This window comes from Chrysochloris asiatica, unplaced genomic scaffold (genome assembly GCF_000296735.1).
Source record: "Chrysochloris asiatica unplaced genomic scaffold, ChrAsi1.0 scaffold00108, whole genome shotgun sequence".
NCBI lineage: Eukaryota > Metazoa > Chordata > Mammalia > Afrosoricida > Chrysochloridae > Chrysochloris > Chrysochloris asiatica.
The window spans coordinates 1,018,459-1,045,028 of NW_006408626.1; the positions used below are offsets into that span (position 1 = coordinate 1,018,459).

General features: G+C 39.3%; 2 protein-coding genes across 13 annotated transcripts in view; both read left to right on the forward strand.

The window, feature by feature from the left end:
* Positions 1–26,570, forward strand: part of PEX5L (peroxisomal biogenesis factor 5-like) — a 366,277-nt gene that overhangs the window by 219,053 nt on the left and 120,654 nt on the right. For 10 of the 12 annotated variants that reach the window (XM_006867687.1, XM_006867684.1, XM_006867689.1 and 7 more), the window contains 3 exons: positions 13,495–13,689; positions 21,179–21,302; positions 22,138–22,234. In XM_006867687.1, the coding sequence (XP_006867749.1) occupies positions 13,495–13,689; positions 21,179–21,302; positions 22,138–22,234 (416 nt within the window). The remainder of the gene's footprint in view (positions 1–13,494; positions 13,690–21,178; positions 21,303–22,137; positions 22,235–26,570) is intronic. The other 2 variants (XM_006867690.1, XM_006867691.1) reach the window with 1 other exon arrangement.
* LOC102825252 (elongation factor 1-alpha 1-like) lies at positions 17,571–19,273 on the forward strand. Its single transcript, XM_006867683.1, has one exon. It carries the CDS (start codon positions 17,607–17,609, stop codon positions 18,987–18,989), a length of 1,383 nt encoding a protein of 460 aa, XP_006867745.1. The 5' UTR covers positions 17,571–17,606; the 3' UTR covers positions 18,990–19,273.

The window sequence follows — 26,570 nt, forward strand, 5'->3', positions numbered from 1 at the left end:
TTGAATATTTTTGTGGAGTTACAAATGTACAAACAGTAAATCATCATCTAGCATAGAGCCTGGCACACATAGGTACTCAATAAGTATCCATCCAGTGAGTGACTTCAGACTGCCACTGATATGAATCACACCTTTGTCAGAGGCCACCTTTCTGCATTGATTTCATTCAATCAGCATTCACATTCAAAGGCATGCCGGTCAAATAAAACTGAAAAATTTATATTATGAATCAAAGAAGAAAGGTTACATTGAGTGTGCAGGACAGAATTTAATGGAAAAAGAAGAGGATGGTCACGTACCGCCTTGATAAATTTGTTTCATTCCACCATCGTGGCCTCAGCTTGCTGTTGGCTTGCTTTTCATTATACTTCTAAGTAAGTTAAGAAATTCTAGAAGGAAATTGTGATCTTTTCTTATTTCTTCAAAAATGCAAAAAATCACAACTACTTTTTACGTGGATGACTTTAACAGACAAATTTATTCTCTCAGTTTAGGAAGCTAGAAGCCCAAATGCAGAGCTCTAGAGGGAGGCTTTCTCTAGAAGAAAAGTCTTTGGAGATCCCCATGTGTCTTGGCATGAATCTTCCCCTGGATCGAGGACCTTCACAGTGCAGGGACTTCAGGTCCAAAGGGCACATTCCACTCCCAGCTCTTCTTTCTTGGTGGTAGTCCGTCTCTCTCTCTCTGCTCACTTCTGTCTCCTTTTATCTTTTGTAAGACAAAAGATGCTCCAGGTCATACCCACATCAGGGCTGTGATGGGGTTTAGAATGCTTTATCACATCAGATCACACCATGGGGATCATCATATAATTGCCAATCAGATTACATCAGTACAAACCACAGAGAATCATGAGCCAACCAAGCTGACACATACTAGGGGTGAGAGCAGAGAGGGGCATAATTCATTCCATGACAACTGAAAGCCTGGTGATTTGAACCCACCCAGAGTTGCAACATTGGCACCGGACCGGGCAGTGTTTAGTTCTGTTGTGCGTAGGGTCACTATAAGTCAGTATTGACTCGATGGCACCGAACAACAACAAAAGAGTTCCTTGGAAGACAGAGCTAATTATCTGCTTCCAAAAGGTCACAGCCTTGCAACTCCTATTAAGCAGTTCTATTCTGCACACATGGGGCCACCATGACTCAGATTTGACTAACAGTAACATAGTTCATTGGCTATTTGGCAAGATTAAATGAAATAATCTCTGTAAGTGCTTAGTATAGTGTAAGCTTTAACTGGAATTACTGTTATTGTTAGGCATCAGGTGAAACACAATATTCCTACCAATTACCTTTTCAACTTCATCAACTTTTTATATCATATCCAAGCAACCGTTTTCTTAATTCAATGATCAATTTCAGCTATAAAGCAAATAAAATTGTACTTGGTAAACTTTAGGCAAAAAAACAAAACAAGCTCAGATACCATTAGGTCAGATTCAGCATTCTGACTAAATGAAACTGGAGCTCATCCCTTTCAAACCTAGGGTTAGCCCCAGACAAATACAGAGCAGTCTGATTTCCTTAATTGCAGGCAAATTGACTCCTGTTGGGGCCATGAGAATCAGATGCATTGAAAATCAGATGCACTGTCATAGGAAGACTCCTCAAAGGATAGAGTTCCTCAGATCTTCATTCCATTGCCTTCTGCACTTTACAATTCTCACTGGTGCCAAAACATCACTTAGGAGAGCCTCACCCTTAGGAGGAGCAGCATAAGATACAACTCAAAAGCTACTTTTTGTCTTGATTCTTCAAACATATGAAAGAACCACCTTTAAAATATTGAAGGGAGAACAAAATCAAAAGAATGTGTCATTTCTTGTGACCCCCATATAGATAGGTTTAGTCCTCCAAGGTAAGGGCTCAGTTAAATGGTGTTCTTAGACTGCGGGTTTTTCTTTTCTCATCCTTGGCACTCAGTGCATCTAGATTGCACAGATTTTCATCCCAAAGGAAGACTATTTGATAACATATTATTTAACCTTTAAAATTTATCTCTAGGGAAAGCATTATAAATTTTTTAATCTGTAAGGAATATAATTCTTATATAAGAAGTGTCTTTTCCAAGACTCAAATGATTTTCCACCCACAGCTAACCCTGGTGTGATACTGCAGGTTAATGTGCTGAACTGCAAGGTTGGTTTGAACTGCAAAGGCGGCAGTTCAAGTTCACCAGCCACTCCTCAAAAACCCTATACAAAGTTGTTATGAGTTGAAACCAACTTGACTGCACTTAACAACAGCAACAACACTAACCCTAAAAGAGTATATTTCTCTTCTGCTTCATTCTAAAACAAACAAATGACAAAAATCCTGCTGGCCAGCCATTTGATTCCCACTGATTTCACTCTGTAGCCGTGTTACAGAATAGAAGTCCTTAGGGTTTTCGTGCCTACAATGATGGAGTCCTGCTATAGTGCTGTAGGATCAGCACCAAACTGCTAACCACAAGGCTGGTAGTTCAAACCCACAAGTCACTCCTTAGAGTCAGAACTAGGGTCCTGAGAGTCAGAACTGACCCAATGGCTCTTCACAACAATCTGACATAACCAGATCACCAGGCCTTTTTTTTCTACCATTGATGGGTATCTTTGAACCACAAACTTTTAGGTTTGTTGTTGAGTGTAAATCATTAGCGCCACCTAGAGCAGTTATAAAGGAGCTCTGGTAGCGTAGTGGTTACGAATCGGGCTGCAAACCTTAAGGTCAGTGGTTCGAAACTACCAGCCGCTCCGCGGGAGAAAGATGAGGCTTTCTACTCCCGTAAAGATTTACACCCTCGGAAACCCTGTACAGGGTCGCTATGGGTCGGAACCGACTCGATGGCACTTAACAACAACAACAGAGCACTTATAAATTATATGTTTTTACCTGTGTCTCAATTTATGCTTTTTACTTACTTTTTTCCTTTTATCCTGGCTTGAAATTTTTATTATATTTTTAAAAAACAAATAATTATCAAAGTAACAAAATTTGGGGCATTTGAGTGAATCCCACTGTTTTTTTTTTTGTTTTTGAACTTTTATTGTGAATTGGATGAAGATTTATAGAGAAAATCATCAGTTTTACATTCAACAAATCATACGTTTCATTTAATCTCAATGATTGTAATCTCTTATCCCACTTCCTCCCTGTGGTACTTGTTTCCATTCCTCCTTCTTTCCCAATCTTTCTAAATGTTGTCCTTGGATAAATGCTGCCCTTTTTGTCTCAAATGGCTAACCATTCTATGGTATGTGTACCTCAGTAGTGTTGTTGTTCCCCTAATATACCTTTGAGTCATGGCGGTGAGTTCAGTTCCAGACCTGAATTCTGACAATAGTTTCAGGGTCCCACCATCTCTATCTGACCAGTAAGTCTGGTCTTTCTATGATTTGGAATTTTGACCCACATTTCCTCCCACTCTGTCCAGGACCTTCTAATGTGTTCCCTTTCAGAGCAGTTGGTTTTATTGGCCAGGCACCATCTAGTTCTTCTGGTCTCAGGTTCATGGAGACTAATGTTCACATGGTCCATTAGTCCATTTGGACTAATTGATCCCAAGCATCTTCTTCAATTTTCATCACTTTGCTTCCTGTGGACAGGGAGAGACCAATAGCTGCACCTTACAAGGCCTCTCATGAGCTTTTAAAGTCCTGGTTGTCTTTGTGGACAACTGTATTATGCTAATTGACCATGTGTCCTCTGAGGCTATCATCCCAAGCCCCCAGGCTCAATGACTCATTCCCTCAAAGTCTAAGAAGTTTTGATAACTCCATCCCTAATATGCTTCACCACATTCGTGGATATGTTTGCAGCAAAGGTACCCATGTACAAATATCCTCTCAAGCCTTTATGTATTTGTGGGTGTACTTCCACTCTCCCTCCCACGCCCATTCAACCTGTGTATATCCATACATCTATCCATAGTTTTATTTTCTTCTTAGTTCTACTTTAGGTCTAACTTCTTGTCCTCCAATAATGGCATCTTTGAAGTGACCAAATAGAGGATGCTTTCCATTAATAGTCTACATTTTCTTGAATTTGTCTTAAGTCCAGGTAAAAGGCTAAGTTCTTTGACCCTTTTCAAATTGTATTCCTGGTAGTATTAGCAAAACTAAAATAATTGCTAATATCTTTGATTTTAAAATGATAAATAAATATATATCATATATGAATTTATAGATCAAATGTTCAAAAAGTAATTCAACTGTAGATATTTTAAGATATTAATTATAGTATAAGACAAGTAATTAGTATAAAATTTCCAATAATAATTTGTTGCTCAGTAATTTCTCAAGAAAGTCTAAAATGTTTCCAATAGACTGTTTCCCTAAAAAGTAAGGCAGCTGGGATTATTGTCTTACATCTATTGATATGTTTTATCTGAAAGTATTTCTCAATTAGCTTCAACCATTAGGTGAAGAATTATTATAAAAGAGTTTGCATGGTTAAAAACAATTATTTTTAATTTTATTTCTTTATATCTTTGGGAATTTGCCATAGCAAAGTTCTCCATCTTGCCACAGTCTCCTAACAGAATATCATAAGTGCAAAATTAATTTAATATTTATAAAATACACTTGTATGAAATGCAAATAGCCACAAACCCAGTTGTATATACTTCTTGAGAAAATGTTTAGAAATGCCCTCAGAATGTTGGTTGTTGTTGTTGTTGTTGTTAAGTGCTGTTAATTCAGTTCCAACTCATAGCAACCCTGCATAGGGTTTCCAAGGAGCAGCTGGTGAGCTTGAACCACCGACCTGTGGTTCAAACTGACCTTATAGTCCAGTGCATTAACCCACAGTGCTACACCAGGACTCCCAGAATGTGGGTAGTAGCTTTAATTATATAAGCCAGAAAAAAAAACAAAAGGCTTATTAAATTATTTAAGTCTAATTTTTCTGACATCACTGACAAAATTCTACCTAAAGGACTTTGGGTTATAACCACAATATTAGACAAGTTTGTTGTTGTTACATGCTGTCAAGTAAATTCCAACTCAGAGCGACTCTGTATAGGAATTTTGAGGAGCAGCTGATGGGTTTGAACCACTGACCTCGTAGTTAACTAGGTTTTCTGGCCACCATTCATCATCATTGTAGTGTACTGTGGTTACTTGTGTGTTTCTGTGATGCTGTGTTACTTGTGTGGTTACTTGTGTGTTTCTGTGAAGCTACGTTACCAGTATTTTAAATACCTTCAGGGTCATCCTTGGTAACCAGGTTTAGCTGAGCTTCCAGACTAAGAAAAACTAGGAAGACGCAACAGGAGACTACTTCTGAATGGTTAGCTACTGAATACCTTATAAATACCAGTGGAACACTATCAGATAGCACCAGAATATTGAATATTGAAACATGATGAATAATACCAGAATACTGTCAGATATTGTACTAAAAGGTAAGTCCTTCAAGTTGAAAGGCACTCAAAATAATACTGGGGAAGAGCTGCCTCCTCAAAGTAGAGTTAACTGTAATGACTTGAATGGAGTAAAACTTTTGAGACCTTCATTTACTGATGGGGAATAACTCAAAATGAGGAGAAACAGCTATAAACAGCATCATTAATCAGAACAAGGAATGTACAAAATATGAACCTAGGAAAATTGGAAGTTGCCAAAAAAATAAATAGAGCACATAAAAATCAATATCCTAGGCATTAGCGAGCTGAAATGGATTTGTATTTTAATCTGATAACCATATGGTCTACTATGCCAGGAATGACAAATTAAAGAGGAATGACATCACATCCATCTTCAAAAAGAGCATTTCAAAATCTATCTTGAAGCATAATGCTGTCTCTGATAGAATAATACCCATATACCTGCAAGGAAGACCAGTTTATACCAATATTATTCCAATTTACCCATCAACCACTAAAGCCAGTGATGATGAAAATGAAGAATTCTATCAACTTCTTAAGTCTGAAATGATCAAACATGCAATCAAGATGTATTGATAATTACTGGTGATTGAAATGCAAAGGTTGGAAACAAAAAGGAAGAAGGATCACTAGTTAAAATATATGGCCTTGGTGGTAGAAACTATACTGGAGGATAACATGACAGAATTTTGCAAGACCAATGACTTATTCATTGCAAATATTTTTTAAAACAACATAAAAAGCAATTATACACATAGACCCCAATAGGTGGAATATATAGGAATCCAGTTGAGAACATCTGTGGGAAGAGATGGCTCAATGTCATATGCCAAAACAAGGCCTGGAAGCCACTGTGGAACAGACCATCAATTGCTCATATACAAGTATAGGCTGAAGCTGGAGAAAATTAAAACAAAATATTACCTTGAATAAAAATATCCCACCTGCATTTCAAAACCATCTCAAGAACTGATATGATGCATTAGACACTAATGAAGACCAGAAGAATTGTGGAATGATATCAAGACTATCATACAGGAAGAAACAAAAGATCTTTAAGAAGACAAGAAAAGAAAGAAAAGACCAAAATGAATGTCAGAAGAAACTCTGAAACTTACTTTCCAGTGTAGAGATGCTAAAACAAATGGAAGATATGAAGAGGTAAAAGAGCTGAACAAAAAATTTCAAAGGGAAGCTAAAGAAGACAAAGTCAAGGGTTATAATGAATTTTACTAAATAACTGCTGTTTAGAAACCAAAAGGAAAGAATATGCTCAGCATTTCTCAAGCTGAAAGAACTGAAGAAAAATTCAAGCCTTGACTTGAAATATTGAAGGATTCTATGGGCAAAATATTGAATGATGCAAAAAGTATCAAAAGAAGGAAGAAACACATAGTCACTATATCAAAAAGAAATGACCAATGTTCAACCAGTTCAAGACGTAGCATATGATCAAGAACCATGGTACTAAAAGAAGATGTTGAATCTACACTGATGGCATTGGCAAAGAACAAGGCTCTGGGAATTGATGGAGTACAAATTGAAATCTTTCAACAGACTGATGCAGCACTGGAGGCACTCACTCATCTATGCTAAGAAACTTGGAAGACAGCTACCTGGCCAACTGATTAGAAGAGGTCCATTGTCGAGGATCTGCCTCGACAAGGGGGTTCGGTTCATGAATTTGGGAGATCTGGTGGCGACAGAGATAGAGTAAAAGTACACACAAAGACGCAAAGAGAAAGACAAGAAGACACCCCGAGACCAGAGTGGATGCGACACTGGCAGGCAGATCCTGGACTACGGGCATCATGGCCCCTGCAGGCAGTAAAGCACCGCCCTGCAAACCTTAATGCATGCCTTGCCAGCTGTAACGCCTCGCATGCCAGCCATAACGCACGCAGGCTTCAGTCTGCGCCCCAGTTTTATTTCGGGGAGGAGCTTTACACAAAGAAAGGTGGGGTTTATTAAGATGTGAAATGTGATTAATTGTTCAACACAGGGCACAATGATTTACAGGAATCAAAATCTAGAACATACATCACAAATTGTCTTGATAATCTAACCTTAATTTTCCAGAAATTCAAGCAAATTTAGACCGCAACTCGGTTTCTCAAGCCTAATTAACATACCTATAGCACCTAATCTCGGATGGGGGAAGATGAAAAGGATTGGGAGGAATCCCGCTGTGTGGGCTATCTAGCTGAGACTTGCAGGAGGAAGCAAGACGCTTAGCTGCAGAGTTTGCACCTGGGGTCAAACTGAGAAGGCAGCCACCTATTGTTCTTTAGATAAAACCCCAGAAGTCGCCAATCTACTTCTGAGTTAATTTCTTGGGAGAAACTTGCCCTTGGAACTTCCCAGCCTCAGCTTTAGGAGCAGTTTTTTGCTTTAATATTTGTACATGGATATCAAGGGCTCATGTATTAAGTTAGTATCAAACATAACTGAATAATTTGATAAAGAACAGTTTGGACGAGCTTGCCCAGTGACCAGAGTCTGTTCCTCAGAGAGATTTGTTCTTAGAACCTTAAGCACTGCCAACACAGTGGAGACATTAAGAGGGGCACATTAAGAAACCATTTTCTCAGAGGCTACAGTTACAGGAGTTTGAAGCATAGCATGAATTAATAGGACTAAAGAGAATTATACAGAGCTGGCCCAACAGTGAGTTCGTAAAACCCAATGAACCTGGGACGTCCGGAGGATACTTCCTTGAGCCCACAGGGTCTCTGGCCAGCAAGTCTGAGTGCAGCCACATGCTGGATTTTCATCCATGACACTGCTCCTCAACACCCCAATACCTGCAGTCTGCAACAGTCCATATTCCAAAGAGAGTTGACCCAAAGGAATGTGGAAATCATCAGACAATATCATTAATATCACACACAAGTAAAATTTTGCTAAAGATAATTCAAGAATGGCTGTAATGGTACATGGGCAGGAAACTGCCAGAGGTTCAAGCTGAATTCAGATGAGGTGGAATGAGGGAAAGCATTACTGACATCAGATGGATTTTGGCTGAAAACAGAGAATACCAGAAAGATATTTACCTGTGCTTTATTGACTATGCCAAGGATTTTGATTGTGTGGATCATGACAAGTTATGGGAACATTGCAAAGAATGAGTATTCTGGAACACTTAATTGTGCTCTTAAGGAACCTGTACATAGACTATGAAGTAGTCGTTGAGACAGAACAATGGGACACTGAATGATTTAAAATCAGACGATGTATTCACAAGGGTTGCATTCTTTTACCATACTTATTCAATCTGTATTCTGAGCAAATAATCTGAGAAGCTAGATTATATAAAGAACATATATATGGGAGTGTGGTGGCTCCATACAATAAGCACTGGACTGTGAACCCCAAGGTCCATGGTTCAGGCCTGCCAACTGCTCCACAGAAAAAAGATGAGGCTTTCTGCTCCTGCGAAAATTTAAAGTCTCAATAAACCTATGCAGGGTTGCTATGAGTCGAAACAAGTCACAAGTTGTTGTTGTTGTTATGTGCTGTGGAGTCGGCTCCGACTCATAGCGACCCTGTACAGGGTTTCCTAGGCTGTAAATCTTTACAGGAGCAGAAAGCCTCATCTTTCTCCTGCGGAACAGCTGGTAGTTTCTAACTGCTGTCCCTGAGGTTCGCAGCCCAATTTGTAACCACTACACTACCAGAGCTCCTTAACTCACAAGTACTTAACCAAATACTACATATGTTCAATAAATAGTTTTTATAATTACTTCCAACCTCCTGTGTCTAGTCAGCTTGAAATATGAGTGCTTTCAGTAAAGTATCTTAGTACTAATAAATATTTATTTGAATGATTACAAAGGTGCTTTAGACAAAGCATTTCATTTAATGCTTCATGCTGTGAAGTAGAATTGAATCCCTACTTTAGGTCGGTGAATACTAAAACTCAGAGTAACTGACAGCTAGTACATGACCAGCTCAGGATTTGATCCAGGTCATCTCACTACTGGCCTGGCCTGCTTGAATTTTGTGTACAATGGCTACACAAGATTGAGACACCGAAATGGGTCAGGTGAACTAAAGTGAAGAAGACAGGATGAAGTGCTACTCAGGAATAACTGGGAAAAAAATATAGACCCCTTTAGAGCCAGTGAGCTGGAAACCCACCCAATACAGTACATGAAGGTGAAGGGAATGACTCCTTTAGGTGACGAACCCATACAGCCCACGAAGCCTGTGTGTAATGACAGGAAGTCCATGTAGAAAAGTCTGTAAATATGAAAAAAGATTATTCCCAAAAGATGTTTCTCTGGGTTTGCAAACACTCACGTTTTCATATGCACCATATGAGGTGGAAAAGGTTCCTGGGTAGCACAAACCATCTATGCAACTACTAACTCTGGTAGCGTAGTGGTTACGAATCGGGCTTCGAACCTCAAGGTCAGCAGTTTGAAACTACCAGCTGTTCTGTGGGAGAAAGATGAGGTGTTCTGCTCCCGTAAAGATTTACAGCCTCAGAAACCCTGTGCAGGGTCACTATGAGTTGGAACTGACTCCACAGGACATATAACAACAACAACTAACCTAAAGGAGTCCTGGTGTGGCACTTTAGGGTCATTACTGGACTGCTAACCACAAGGTTGGTGGTTCAAACCACCAGCCACTCCTTGGAAACCCTATGCAGGGTCGGTATGAGTCAGAACTGACTCGATGGCACTGAACCAACAACTGACCTTAAAGTTGGCAGTCCAAACCCAGAAGCACCATGTAAGGTAGACCTGGTGATCTGCTTCTGTAAAGATCACAGCCAAGAAAACTATGGAGCTGTTCTGCTCTGTAACATGTGGGGTCACCGTGAGTCAGAATCAAGTTGATGGTCAAGATTTGTAAGAGGAGGTTATACGTTGTTCTCGTTGGTTTAAATACACAGATACTGTATACTTTCCTAGCCTAAACAAATTTGTAAAATTAAGTTAAGAAATTCAGCAGCACTGACAGCCTCCTCCATGCTAAGTTATGGTATCTTTGAAGCCCATGTGGAACAGTGAGGCACTTAGTTTTCAGTCTTAACTAAAGGACACACACATGTACACTAAGCAGGACTTGTCTCCCTTTACATGGGGAAAGCTGCTCCCAGCCTTCTAGACTTTTGAAATTGAGGTCCTTGGGAACTCTCTCAGCTTCATAGCTTGCCCTATGACCTCAAGCCACCTGCTTCATCAACTGGGTAACAAAGAAGGCATCCTGTGTGTCTTGATCAGTTGTTTCACATTTTCTGAAGAAGAAACAGAGGAAACAAGAGCTCAGAACAAACGCAGGAGATGCTGAGAACACTTTGGAGGGGAAAGAGTGGTACTGAGCCAAGTTTGAATTTGTAACTCACTCTTTTTAGCAATGCATTCATTCTGAATAGTAAGAAGCAGATACAGAATTACATCAATGCTCATCAGTTATTATTCTGAAACAAATGCATTTCCTATGCACAAGTAGACTATTCCTATATAATTTTCTGTAAAAAGAAGTCCAGGAGCAAGTGACTAATTCCTAATTGTACAATTAGAAAAAAGAAGAAGAAGATATATATGACATTCCAGAGACTTTCATCAACTTCCTTCCTTCTATTATAAGGAAATCACATTGGGCCTAGAGTCCCTGCCAATGTAAAGAGTGGCCTGAAGATCTCTGTTGAAATGTTCAATAGATATGAAGTGTGTGGCTTGCTAGCCTGTCTTGGCTGCCTGCCATGCTTGAGTTTTATACCTAAAGCCGGAGAGCTTAGCTATGAAAGCCTGTTCTTTTCCTCTCACACTCAAGTACTCCCTGAGCACAGAATACTCCTCCTATCTCAGAGCATCTCAACACTGGGAAGTGACTCCCAGTTCCTCAGAAAGACTCAGATAAAACAAGTTGACATTGTCAGCCATTTTGTGATCAATGCCTTCACAGCATCGTCTGTGGACCAATGTCTCTGTCTCCACCTCCATTTTACTCCCAGTGTGGTTTCCTCTTTCTGTCAGTATACGGATCTGGTGCTTGTCTGAAGCCCAAAAAAATGTGAGATCAACAAAAAGGAAAAGAAAATATCACAAATTTGCCACCAAGAGATAGAAATAGTATACCTGGAAGTGGTGGTACAGTAGGTTAAGTACTGAACTGCTAACCACAAGGTCAGTGGTTCCAACTTCTGGGAGAAAGATGAGGTGGTCTGTTCCCATAAAGATTCACAGTCTCGGAAACCCTATGGAGCAGTTCTACTCTGCCCTACAGGATCACTGTGAGTTGAAATTGGCAGTATTTGTGGGGGCGAGGATGGGGGGGACTTGTCTGATATTTTATACACATTATGGAATTTAACCCTCAAACCATACCTGAAATAACTAAAACCAACTCAGTTGCTGTAGAGTTCATTCTGACTCATGGCTATCCCATGTATGCAAAGTAGAACTGCTCATAGAGTTTTCAAAGCTGTGATCTATTAATTTCCCATTTTGCACATGAGAAAATTGAAATTCAAACAAGCCAAGAAATTTATCCCAAATCACACAACTAAACAAAGGCGAAGCCGGGTTTTCCACTTCAACATACAGCCTCTGTGATTTGTGATTGAGATCAGAAAACAAGATTTTAACTATAAATAGGGGATCCTAGATGAAACTCGTGGTGTAGCACTGTAAGATCAGCACTGGACTGTGAACCACAAGGTCAGCAGTTCAAACGTACCAGTTGCTCCTTGTAAATCCAATACAGAACCGACTCCATGGCACTTAACAACTGCGTTCTAAGGATCCCATAGGGATGCTGCATGTATGAAGGCAGTACATCACTCAAGACAGCCTGGGGTAAGCTCTAGTGAGCCCTTACCCTACCTTGAGTATAAGGGCGGGGTTGGTGGAACAGTGTTGAGACATCAGCTTCATTCTATTTCCCACCAGACAGAAAAGCTGGAGAGTCAATGAGGAGGAGTGGTGAAAGTCAATAGTAAGGACTATGTGAGGTAGGGTGGACACAGGAGTGTCTGCATTACCACTGTGGATTTGTTTCATAAGCTGACTGGGAGAAAAGATCCTAGACCAGGAAGCCATCAAACCTAATCAGAAGCCAGCCTCCCCCTGAGAAAGCAGCATGAGATGGTGGAAAGTTAGAACTTTAAGAGCTTCTTTAATTTGAGTTTTCTGTTTCTTAAAAAGATCTAGCCCAATACTTGTTATGCGCACTGCTAAGAGAAAGAAGAATGGAAGAGTTACAAAGCTTACCTTTTTAATTCTCTTTGGCCTAGTTTTCAATGGAACAAATTATTATTTCTTCCTTTATTACTGTATTTAGTACAATGTAATCAACTTGCTAGGAAGTAAAAGTGTTTCAGTTTTATGGTTTGTTACATTGAAATTTAAATTTGCATATTAAACAGCAAAGGTATTAACATGTGTACCTATTCATCAACTATGGATTATTAGATACCTCTCTAATGTGAATCCAAACAGCAGGCTATTTTCTGATTAAATTACTTAATTAAATAAAAGGTGATTAACAGCATTTCTTTATAGTCTGTATACTTAAGAAATTTAAAATTAAAGCAGAAAGACACTCTGGCACCTCATCAAATCATTCTCATAACTGTTTTACAAGAATATCTGTGAATATGGTAGATTCCTTTTTCTGGAAAAAGTACAATCTAAGATAAATAAAGCAAAATAATATATCAGAGATACCTGAACTCAGATCAATTTTAGCATTTTAATTTCATCCAAAGCTACATCACTGGTAAGGTTGGTCCAAGTTCTGTCTTACTGTGGCAAATAAGGGAGAATATCCAGCAAAAAATCCCAGACTCAGTGTAACCTGTGTTTATAAATTCATGGCTGTTGGCTAACTTGATTTGATGCGCCTAGCCTACACTCAGGAGTCTTGGTGTAGCACTGTAGAATAAGCATTGGACAGAAAGCTCTATTTGGACTGCAAGGTCAGTGGTTCAAAGTCACATGCTGCTCTTCCGAAACCCTATAAAGGGATGCTATGAGTTGGAACCTACTTGATGGCACTTAACAACAACAACAAACCTACATTGATTTTTTTTTTTTCCTTTTCTCTTTTCCTTAATGATTTCAGAGCAGTATATGGTCTTGTCTTAACCTCTTCTATCTCTGCTAGTATTGACCACAGGCTTGGATCTCCTGGACCTGAGTGAACCAGTCTCTCAAACTCAAACCAAAGCCAAGAAGTCAGAGGCCTCATCGAAAACCTCATCCCTGAAGAAGAAGGCTGATGGGTCTGACCTTATCAGTGCAGATGCTGAGCAAAGAGGCCAGCCTCTCAGAGTCTCCGATACTTCATCCTTAGATTTAGGTAAGACATTGGCTTTCATTTGCTGATGCTCAGCCTTGTCTAGCTGGAAAACAGTTTACCAACCGACTGTGACTACAACACAGACAGTGGTAAAGAAATGGAAAAGATGAATTCTATTTGGAAAAAAGATGTGGGCACAGATTTTCTTTCTTTTTTTTTAAAGGAAAATAAACCCAACACATATAGTGTTTTCAACAATTTTTACATGCACAGTTCCTTGACAGTGGTTGTGTACTTCACATCGTGTCAGCATTTTCCCTCTCTCTGCCTATATTGTTTCACCATGGTTAACATAGACTCTCTGCCACATAAAGTTCTCCTCTGTGATTTAGAGTTGCTGTTGTCTATGTAATCTCATATCCTGGTGCTGCACTGTAGGATAAGCACTGGACTGCTAACTGCAAGGGCAGTGGTTCAAACCCACCAGTCACTCCTTGAAAACCCTATACCAGGTCGCTATGAGTCGGAACCGACAGAATCACACTTAATAATAACAATATTGTTGTTGTGAATTGCTATTGAGTTGGTTCCGACCCATAGCGACCCTGTATAGGGTTTCAAAAGAGCAGCTGGTGAGCTTGAACCACCACCTATCTTGCAGTTCTTTGCAGTCTGGCGCATTAACCCACAGCACCACACAAAGACAGCAATGTTGTTGTTGTTGTTCTATGCCATGGAATCGGTTCCGACTCACAGCAAACCTGCATAGTGTTTCCAAGACAGATGATTTTTTAAGCGAGTGCAATGCTCAAGGCAAACATTCTTCATTAAATGAGCTAAATTGTTGTTTCATTTAAAGGTGACTTTGTGTGACACTTTCAGTTCAAAGCATAAAAATTGTCTTCAGGCAACAGATTCAAGGGTTCCTTCACTCTCAATGTATCAAATGTACCTGGTTTCCAATAAGAATTTTTTAATCTAATGTTTGATTGCATTTTAGGTGAAGGTTTACACAGCAATTAGGTTCCCCTTTAACAATTTTTATTCAAATTGTTCCATATCATTGTTTACAATTTTGTATTGTGTCAGTGTTATCATTACTTCCATTCTGTTTGTTCTGTTTCCATTGATCTAGCTTCATTTATTCTTCTTTTTGGGGTAAATGTTGACCATTTGGTCTCAGATAGTTTGTTATTTGAGGAAGTACATTACACACAGGTGATGCTGGTTGTTTTGTAAGTCAATCAATTATTTGTCTGAAGGGTAACTCTCATAGATCATTTCAATTCTATGTTCAAAGGTTATTTTAGAGCAATAGTCTCAGAGTTCCTCTAGTCTCTTTAAGTCTAATAGGTCCAGCCTTTTTTTAAGAAATTTGAATTTTTTTCTTCATTTTTCTTCCATTCTGTCTGGTATCTTCTACTGTATCCATGGTTAGAATGGTTAGTATTAGTAGCAATAAGAATTTAAAGTTCAGTTCCACATTTTTTCCTCCTTTTGATCAATATCCAACTATTGGGTCCTTGATCAAAATGTTCAGTAATGGTTGTTAGACATCATCCATTTTTTCTGAGCTCATGACAGAGGCAGTAGTAGAAAGCCATTTGTTCTGCAGTCCGTTCTCTTCTCTGATTCCTAGGGCACAGCTTCTTTTCTTCTTGAAATTAGACTAAACTTTGAGTAACTGGTATTGATTCATTCTCTCACTTATTCAACCCACATGTATCGAGTTCTTGAGGCACCATGCCAGATTCTGAGTTTTACAAATAAAATAAGACATGAAACTGACTTCAAGGACTGTTCAGTCTCATGGGAAGACACATAAGTAAAAAACTCCAACACAAGATCCAGGGACAACCAGACTAAACAGTAGCAAGTGACAAGTTTGGAAATACATCTGGTACAGTGATAATATCCATCTATTGATGGCTTACAACGTCCAGGGACTGGGTTACTTGACTTACTAAATCCTCACAATATCCCTTTGCAGTAAGTGAGGAACCTGCATTGAAAATGTAACTAATTTGCCCAAGATTTCACAGTTAGTTAGAATTTGAACCTAGTTATAGTTGGCATCCTGGTGTGGTGCTGTGGGTTAATGCGCCAGACTGCAAAGCCATTTGAACTGCAAGGTCAGCGGTTCAAGCTCACCAGCTGCTCCTTGGAAACCCTATACAGGGTCACTGTGGGTCAGAATCTGCTCGACGGCACTTAACAACAACAACAACATAGCTGACTTCACAGTCCTGGTGTGGTGCTGTGGGATAAAGCACTGGACCGTGAGGTTGGTTGAACCACAAGGTCAGTGGTTCAAATTCACTAGCCTCTCCTTGGAAATCCTATACAGGCTAGCTAAGAGTCAGAACTGACTAAATGGCACTTAGCAAATAGCTGACTTCAGACTCCTGTCGTGGTGGTGTAGGGTCAGCACTGGACTGCCAATGACAAAGTCAGCAGTTCAAACCTACCATCTGCTTCTGGGAAACCCTATGAGTTGCTATGAGCCGAAACTGACTCAGTAGCACTTAACAACAACAACATATGTGAAATCAGCACTGTGACTTATACATGCTAGATTTTCATGAATCTGCTTACTGTGCTTCAGGTACATGTGTATGCTGGAAGTGCAGAGATATAGAATACAAGCTCTCTGTGCCTAAGTGAGGCGATAAAAAATTATTAAATTATTATAATAAAATATGTACTGTATGCTACATTTAAGCAGTTCTGGTGGTGCTGTGGGTTAGGGATTGGGCTGTTAACTGTAAGGTCAGCAGTTCAAATCCATCAGCCACTCCGCTGGAGAAAGATGAAGCTGTCTGGTCCTATAAAGATTTGCAGTCTTGGAAACCCTACGTAGGATGACTATGAGTCAGAATCAACTCAATGGCAATGGGTCTGGCTTTATATACTCCATTTGGGAATAACATATTACATAAACACATTCATAGAGCTCCCAACCTAGCCTGGAAGATAGAGAAAGTATCTTATGGGAGGTACTGTGGGAACCACATTTCAAGGGATCAATAGGAATTTGTCAGATGAAAAAGATGGATCTGGAGAGGGGTGAGGAAGACAGGGCAGAACATTCATGGTACAGAGAAGATAATAGATTCATACAGAGAGATGGTCTCTTCAAGAAAATACAGTTACTGCAACAATATTCAAGGTTGGTGTCATGATGATAAATAAGCTTGAGTGTCACCCTCTGAGAGGGGTCTTAAGATTGGGAAAGAGTGAGGAATAGGAAGATTCAGAAGGATTTTACACAAAGGAGTGACATGAACAGATTCAATTTCAGACAAAAAACAAACCTACTGTGGTTGATGTGTGGAGACTGGAGTGGAGGCAGGGAGATCAACACAGACATCCAAAATAGTGACAGAGGGAATAGTGAAGGAATTAACAGATTCAAAAAATAAAATAATAGGACTTGGTTGTTGAATGGTATATTAGCAAGGGAGGTTGAATAGAGTGTGGCAAGCTCTTTGATACAGGATTAAAGACAGGATGGATGAAAGAAGGGAGTCAAGATGTAAAATATTGAGTTTAATGTTAAACCTGTTATATTTAGGGGACTGTGGGACTTCTAAGGAGTCCTGGTGACTCAGTGGTTAAAAACTCAGCTGATAACCAATAGGTCAACAGTTTGAACCCACCAGCTACTCTGTGGGAGAAAGATGTAGCAGTCTGTTTCCATAGAGATTACTGTCCTAGAAACTATGGAGATAGTTCTACTTTGTCCTACAGGGTCAGTATGACTTATAATCAACTTGGTGGAAGTGGAATATTTGGTTTGGGTGGGACTTCTATGTGATGATATCCAATAGACTGTTAAACATATAGGTCTAGAACTCAAGACAAAGAGTTGAGCATGGAATGGAGATTTGGAGTAAAAAGCCTATGGGTTCTTTTCGCAACGGGTTTGCCGCCAGAATACAGGTGTGGGTGAAAACCATCGCAAAACCTAAACCAAAATGGGAAAGGAAAAGACCCATATCAACATTGTCGTTATTGGACACGTCGACTCCGGCAAGTCAACCACTACTGGTCACCTGATCTACAAATGTGGTGGAATCGACAAAAGAACCATCGAAAAATTTGAGAAAGAAGCTGCTGAGATGGGGAAGGGCTCCTTCAAGTATGCCTGGGTCTTGGATAAACTGAAAGCTGAACATGAGCGAGGCATCACCATTGATATCTCCCTGTGGAAATTTGAGACCAGCAAGTACTATGTGACCATCATTGATGCCCCAGGACACAGAGACTTTATCAAAAACATGATTACAGGAACCTCACAGGCTGACTGTGCTGTCCTGATTGTTGCTGCTGGTGTTGGAGAATTTGAAGCTGGTATCTCTAAGAACGGGCAGACCCGTGAGCATGCCCTTCTGGCTTACACATTGGGTGTGAAACAGCTAATTGTTGGTGTTAATAAAATGGATTCCACTGAGCCACCCTACAGACAGAAGAGATATGAGGAAATCGTTAAGGAAGTCAGCACCTACATTAAGAAAATTGGCTACAACCCTGACACAGTAGCATTTGTGCCAATTTCTGGTTGGAATGGTGACAATATGCTGGAGCCAAGTGCTAGCATGCCTTGGTTCAAAGGATGGAAAGTCACCTGTAAGGATGGCAATGCCAGTGGAACCACATTGCTTGAAGCTCTGGATTGCATCCTGCCACCAACTCATCCAACTGACAAGCCCCTGCGTCTGCCTCTCCAGGATGTCTACAAAATTGGTGGTATTGGCACTGTCCCTGTGGGCAGAGTGGAGACTGGTGTTCTCAAACCAGTGGTCACCTTTGCTCCTGTCAATGTTACCACTGAAGTAAAATCTGTTGAAATGCACCATGAGGCTTTGAGTGAAGCTCTGCCTGGGGACAATGTAGGCTTCAATGTAAAGAACGTCTCTGTCAAAGATGTTCGCCGTGGCAATGTGGCTGGTGACAGCAAAAATGATCCACCAATGGAAGCAGCTGGCTTCACTGCACAGGTGATCACCCTGAACCATCCAGGCCAAATCAGTGCTGGATATGCACCTGTGCTGGATTGTCACACAGCTCACATTGCTTGCAAGTTTGCTGAGCTCAAGGAGAAGATTGATCGCCGGTCTGGTAAGAAGCTAGAAGATGGCCCCAAATTCTTGAAGTCTGGTGATGCTGCCATTGTTGACATGGTTCCTGGCAAGCCTATGTGTGTTGAAAGCTTCTCGGACTATCCTCCTTTGGGTCGTTTTGCTGTTCGTGACATGAGACAGACTGTTGCTGTGGGTGTCATCAAGGCAGTGGACAAAAAGGCTGCTGGAGCTGGCAAAGTCACCAAGTCTGCTCAGAAAGCTCAGAAGGCTAAATGAATATTACCTTTAACACCTGCCACTCCAGTCTTAATCAGTGGTGGAAGAACGGTCTCAGAACTGTTTGTCTCAATTGGCCATTTAAGTTTAATAGTAAAAGACTGGTTAATGATAACAATGCATCGTAAAACCTTCAGAAGGAAAGGAATGTTATGTGGACCATTTGTTTTTGTGTGTGTGGCAGTTTTAAGTTATTAGTTTTTAAAATCAGTACTTTTTAAATGGAAACAACTTGACCAAAAATTTGTCACAGAATTTTGAGACCCATTAAAACAAAGTTTAATAAGAAAAAAAAAAAAAGCCTATGAGTGGGTATTTCAATCATGGGTGTAGATGAGGTCACCCAGGGATAGGTTGTAAAGAAATGAAAGACAGTCAGCAGACCATTCACCTTTTCTCTTTGGATAAAAACTTATATATAACTATCTCTATACTGTGGTCCTCATCTTCTATGTGATGCAGGTTTATTAAGTTGTACAAGTTAATAAATCAAATGTATACATCTGTGTAAAAATCTATTAAGTGCATTACAATATAATACAAACATTGTTGCCTTGAAATAAAGAAAAAAAAATTTATTTCTCTGCTTTTGAGAAAGTGTCCTGTGAGGAAGTCATAAAAATTTAGTTTAAAAGGACCTCTGAGGACATTAACAGTAAGCTTATCTTTTATAAATGAAAAAACTTGGAACCCAAAGTTGCTGAAGTGATTTGTTCACAGTCAAAACACTCTACCTGTTACTGAGAGAAAACTCAGGGTCTTTATCTGTAAGAATTAAGTCACAGGGAGAAAATTGTTGTAGCATCTTCTTGGCTTTCTCTTTTGCTTCATCTCTCTCTCTCTTTCTCCCCATTATAAATTCCTTCCTTTGGTGAAAAATTAAGTGGTTTATACAAAAGCTATGAAAAGTGTTCCAGTTTCCTCCCACCTCTTTTTACCAGTAAACTCATCACTTTAAACAGAATTTCTTTCTAGAAGCATGCCGGAAGTGTTTCAAAGCCATCCTCCTTATCCGGAGGCTGATAGGATAGAACTCCATATGCTCATTCTACCCCAGATTTCCTGGCTTGCTCACATGATTCAGAATGCACATTGCATTGAAATGAATTCATGAAAAACAACTCGATTGCTTTGACTGTGAAAGCAATTCAATTTATCTTAATAAGCCTTATTTTTATTTTTAGTGGCACATGGTTAATTACTTCTCATGAAAGCTTAGAAAGGTTGGTTGATCTTGGGTTTGGGAGCATCATTCCTTGGAAAAGCATAAGGAAAATATTGCATCATCCCACAGCTTTAGAGCATGATTCCTAGAACATGACAATTTCATAACAGCAAATTTGTATTATAGAAATTTCAAATACTTAAAAATAACAAGCTTATAGCATATCTATTGAAAAATAGGACTAGAAATCCACTACTTGAAACCAGCAAAATACGATCACCAAAAATTTCTCCCAAAGACATAGCCTCTCCTCCCACCTCCAAGAAAATAGTTCCATATGTAGATATATCACCAAGACATAGAATATTTTCCAAAGTCTATGAGACATGTTTTTGTTATTGTTGTTGTTAAGTGCCATTCATTTGGTTCAGACTCATAGCAACCCTGTATAGGATTTCCAAGGAGCGACTGGTGGGTTTGAACCACTGACCTCATGGTTAGCAGTCCAGTGCTTATCCTACAGCATCACACCAGGACATGTAGAGTATTTAAAATGCATCAATAGCCAGAAAATAAAAGAAATATTCAAAGCAATTTTCAGAAAAATGGTTAAATCCATTTTGCATCAACAAACATAGAGCACCTGCTATGTGTCAGGCCCTGTTCTAGATGCTAAAAGAATAAAAAATTAATCAGATGTAGTTTCTAATCTTCAAGTAAAAACTTGCTACCAGAGTTTTACATTATCCTTCAGCTACTCAAATTCTCTAGAGGAATATTGCCATGACAGAGCTCTTACAAGTTGAATTGTGCTGACTTGAACAGAATTTCAGTGATTTTATGAAGTTATCATTCTTTAGTATAATTGCATGGGCCCTGAAGGGAATTAACTTTTTCTGAGTTCAGCTGAATACATTTAGATACTAACAATTCTCAGTCTTTATCAATCTCTGTTCTTCTCTCCCACCTTATATTCTTCCCCTGCCTGCCACCACTCCCGCTTCCATTCCTCTCTCCTTAGTAGATATCCAAACACAACTGGAAAAATGGGATGATGTTAAGTTTCGTGGAGACCAAAATAGCAAGGGGCTTCCAATGGCAGAGAGAAAGTCTTGCTCATCTAGAACTGGATCAAAAGAACTCTTATGGTAAGTTATCTTGATAAGAGAAAATTGCCATTTATGTGCAGCTTTATTTATGGGTATTTCTTTTACATAGCAACACACCCAATGTGTTAAGTCAGTTCTAATCATATATAACTCACTGTACATCAGTGTTGCATATTGTAACCACATCAATTACTGAAGAGTCTATTCCAACTCATGGTGGTCCCATGTATATCAGAGTAGAACTCCATAGGGTTGAAATGACTGATTCTTCAACAGGGATAAGCAACTTTCTTCACCTCTGGGTGGACTTAAGCCACCAACCTTTTGATAAGCAGTCAAGCACTAAACATCTGCACCCCTCAAAGACTCCAGTGTAGCTTCTACAAACACTGCATCTATTCATCTGAATTGCCAAAAATTTGACCAGTCAAGATTTTGGAAGACTAATGATTCATCATTTGTTGATTCTGAATGTGTAACTGAGCAAATCAATCACAATAGGTGCATGTGTGTATTCAGTATAACATCACATGAATGATGTTAAGGAGTCCTGGTGTGGCATTATAGGATAAGCACTCAACTGCAAGGTCAGTTTGAACTGTAGGTTAGTGGTTCAAACTCAACAACCGCTCCTCGGAAACTCTATACAGGTTTGCTATGAGTCGGAACTGACTCAACGGCACTTAACAACAACAACTGGTAACCTTTTCTGGCAGATAATGCAAGTATTAAGGTCCCAGGGGTGTCCATGAGGAAATCTGACCACTAATTTTTATCAGTGTTAATGCTGCCTAAAAGGTACCATGTTTCAGTCTCCTGTTGTCCTCACACGTCTACACTTAGTATGATATTTCACTCAGTGTACCCCTTACAGGTCCTCAGAGCACAGATCTCAACCAGAACTCAGTGGCGGGAAGAGTGCCCTGAACTCAGAGTCAACTTCAGAGTTGGAATTAGTGGCTCCAGCACAGGTAACAAAACTGATTGTTCAATGAATGCATCTTTTAAAATAAATAATAACTATCATAAATACTTTATGTAAATTTTCCACAAAAAGTTTGAAATATTTTATATTTCATGTGTTTTCTTACTCTGTATCTATCTCTGTGTTTAAAATAACTGATGATATATATACATTTGGCTAGAAAATGTGTTAATTAATTCACTGTGTACTTAGCACTTTCCCTTGTCCTACCATTCACTGTTCCGTTATTTTGCAATACAAAATCTGTTCTACTCCAGCATTAACACTATTTATGTAGCAGAACACAAAGAAGAGGAAATTACATCTTGAGTGTTCATTCACATCTATGCCCTATGCAAAAGGGAACTACTCATAGGGAACCTGACTATCACATTAAAATAAATTGGATGCTGAGGAATATACATATAATTATAATATTAGTTTTAATGATAATAAGAGCTACCATTTATGAGTGCCCATTAAGTGTTAGGGGCTTTATTCTGTGTTTTTCATACTTTATATCTGACACTCACCACCACTCATCTGTCAGTTTGTTGTACTGTGGTGGCTTGCATGTTGCTGTGATTCTGGGAGCTATGCCATGGGTATTTTAAATACCAGCAGGATCACCCACGGTGGATAGGTTTCAGCTGAGCTTCCAGACAAAGACAGACTAGGAAGAAGGAGAGACCTTCACTTGCTGATGGGGCATAACTCAAAATGAAGAGAAACAGCTGTAAAATTGGCTTAGTGGCAGCAGCATGGGGCTCAAACATAGCAACAATTGTAAGGTTGGCGCAGGACTGGGCAATGCTTTGTTCATGTTGTGCATAGTTTAACTATGAGTCGTTATTGACTCAATGGCAGCCAACAACAACAACATCTGGCACTCAAATAACCCAATGAAGTATTATTATTATTATTAAACATTTCAGCAAACTCAAATACCTTGCCCAACCAACACTGGTAGAAGTACGGATGAACTCAGATCTGCCTGCCCACACTTGACTCTACTTTGTATAAATGGCATGTTAGTCACTAGTAATCTCCTTTAGCTGAGACTGTTCCAAGGAGACCAAACTCTACCTCAGTCCTTTCATTCCCTTGAACACTTTCTAAGGGTAAAGCCTTGATCTCAAATCATGAAGATCTCTTAAGAAGTATGTGTGTATGTATTTATGTACAGGGAGTTTACAATCCAGTCAAAGAGAAACTATATTTTTAGGAAAATAGGTGGATGAAGTGAAAAAGAGTTTACTAGTAAGGTAGTAAACATCTAATCTCTTGAGTTTATTAGATTAGATATTGCGGCAAAATATATTGTCTGAGGTAAAATAAAGGGATAATTGTACTAGCAAATATGATTGAGTGCCATGATAAGAACTTCTAACGTATATGAGAAGCTCATTTTATCTTGATAGATGACTTTATGAGTTAAGTTCATTATTACATCATTGTGTAGATGGGAAAATTGAGGCACAGAGAGATTTTAAAACTTGTGTGTGGACTCACAACTGAAAAGAGACCACAGACAATGAGAAAATGTTAAGGAAATGAAAGACTTTAGAAATCTCTCTAGACCACCAATGGCATCTCCTCATAAAAAGCTCACCTCTTACAAAAGAGGGGTAGATGTTGACACCAGAACTCTGCTGCATCAAACAAGTTAACTAAGTCCCTAAACACAGAATTCTGCAGAGCTTCATGCATTGTAAATGTCTCATGAAAGCAAATTTGCTTTCTTTGTGCTTGTCCCCATTTTATCTTCTTAAAGGCAAATTTACAGATTTTACTAGGCCAACATTTCTTGATGCATTTGTTGGAGATTTAGAACAAGGTTAAGTAATCTGTAATGTTTCATAAACTAGAATCTTTGCAACAATTTAAGGGAGCAATAAAATGCTTCTGCAGTGAGGTTAGACTTGGCACAGGTGGGCTGTTCTGAGCACGCTGGGAGAGGAGTTATCAGCTGGGGTCTTTGGTTGCCACAGAGACCCACAATGCATTTATCTTTTGCAGCTCTACTGCTGATTGCTTGATTTCATTCCCCCCACTCTGCCTTGCCACTTAATTATTGGCATACCTAACTTTAAGCAGACAGAAAGTGCTGTGGGAGATTTGTCTGAGATTCCCAGTATTATCCTCCAAAACATAGTTTAAAAAGTGCAATGAGTGATGTCAGACTCCTGGTGTGTCTCTGTAGGATAAGCACTGAACTGCTAACCATCAAACTCACCAGCCACTCCTTAAAAACCCTATACACGGTTGCTATAAGTTGTAACAAACCTGAGGGCACTTAACAACAACAACATGGAGAGATGTCTGTCTAGATAAACCTTAGTGAATCTTTTTAGTGGATTATCAATTATTTGTCAAGAATGTACCCCTTAATTTAACTGTTTTGGGGAGGAAAAAAAAAAACCCTCTATGTTTACATATCAAGCTTTGCCTAAATTTACAAAATGTATAATCTCATAGTTTTATTTCTAGCCCATAGGCAAATTAGAAAAAATTCATACATTTGCAATTTAATGCATCTGAAATGCCAACTCACTCAAATAGAGGACCAAGGACCAAGAGAATGGACTAATTAATCTACTTGAAATAAAATGTAAAAAGATGTTTTTAGTATTGTAAATACAATGTTGGGTGCTGTCAAGTTAATTCTGACTCAGTGACACTGAAAGACACTTGAATTCAGGTTATTCTAGGCTGTAATTTGTATGAGAAAAAACCCTGGTGGTACTGTGAATTAGATGGTGGGCTGCTAATTTCAAAGTCACAGGTTCAAATCCACCAGCTGCTCCTCAGGAAAAAAGTAAAGCTATCTGTTCCCTTAAAGATTTATAGTCTTGGAAGCCTTATATAGGGTTGCTATGAGTCAGAATCAACTGGATTGCCGTGGGTTTGGGGAATCCTTATGAAAACAGATTAGTCAGGTCTCTCTCCTATGGAGTGGCTGGTGGATTCAAACCACCAGTCTTTTTGTTAGCAGCCTAGTGCTTAACCATTGTGTCACCACTCTAAAATATATGATCTCTTGGTGTATATATATATAAAAGGAGCCCTAGTGGCTCTGTGGATTAAGTTGTTGTTTATACTGTTGAGTCGGTTCTAACTCATAGCTGTTGAGTGCTGTTGAGTCCGTTCCAACCCACAGCGACTGATGGGTTCAAACTGACCTTGTGGTCCAGAGCATCATTGTGCAGCACCACACCAGGGCTCCAGTGGATTAAACATTGAGCTGTTAATGGAAAGGTCAGCAGGTTCCACTCAGTAAAGAATCACGGCCTTGGAAACCCAAAGGAGCAGTTCTACTGTGTCCTATTAGGTGTCTGTGAATCAAAATACTTGATGGCAGTAGATATTTATTTTTTTTGTATGTAGTTAAGGTAAAATTCTGATTGTTGTTGTCGTTAAAGTGCCATCAAGTCGGTTTTGACCCCCAGTGACGCTGTATAGGGTTTCTAAGGAGACACTAGTGAGCTTAAACCACCAACCTTGCAGTTCAAACCAAGTTTGCAGTCCAGTGCATTAACCCTCAGAGCCACACCAGGACTCCAAAATTCTGATTAGGGTGGTATAAAAATTCAACTAAAAAAACTGACTAGAAAATAATTCGAATAAGTAATTTTAGCTCACCAAAACTTTTTCCAGCTACACTGTCTCCCTAGATGGTTCCCCAGAAAAATTAAGGAAATGTTTTCGTCTCTCAAGCCAACATAAATCATCGTAGGCATTAACTCAATAGATGAGGAGCAATTTGCAAGCCTTGTTTTAAAATCATATTTCAGAATCACAAAGAGAACGGAAGCTCACAATGTGAACAATCCTTCGCTTAGCTCATTGTCTTTTCAAGCTAGGGAGAGGGAAAACATAGTTTAGTCTCTTTCAAATCGTGTTTTGAATAGAGAACTAATCAGAGTGGCAGATTATAATAAGTTATATCATCTCAATGGAATTAAGAATAAGGTTACCTGACACTTATAAAGTCTGTGTAATTACTGTTTCCTAGAGCTAATTGCTTTTTTAAAAAATCATACAATCTGAAAATTTAAAAAACATGTGAAGAATTGAAGAAAAGCACAGAAAGCAGGGATGTAAGATACACTTTTTCATAAATGGATTATGTTACTGATGGTGAGGCAGCTGAAAAAGGAATCAAGCTTCTGCTGGAGAATGGGACTTAAGCATTTCCTTCTCAAGTATAGATGTTGGGAGTGAAACTCCAAGCTCTTGCAAACCAAAGCTGAACTCCTTGCACAGCTTACAGCCAGGCTGTCTAAACACTCAGTCACAACCACGTGACTCCTGGTTTTGCTGACTTTGGCACACCAAATGCT

Coding starts and splice junctions, on each gene's coding strand:
- LOC102825252 (XM_006867683.1), top strand. CDS start 17,607: ATGGGAAAGGAAAAGACCCATATCAACATTGTCGTTATTGGACACGTC.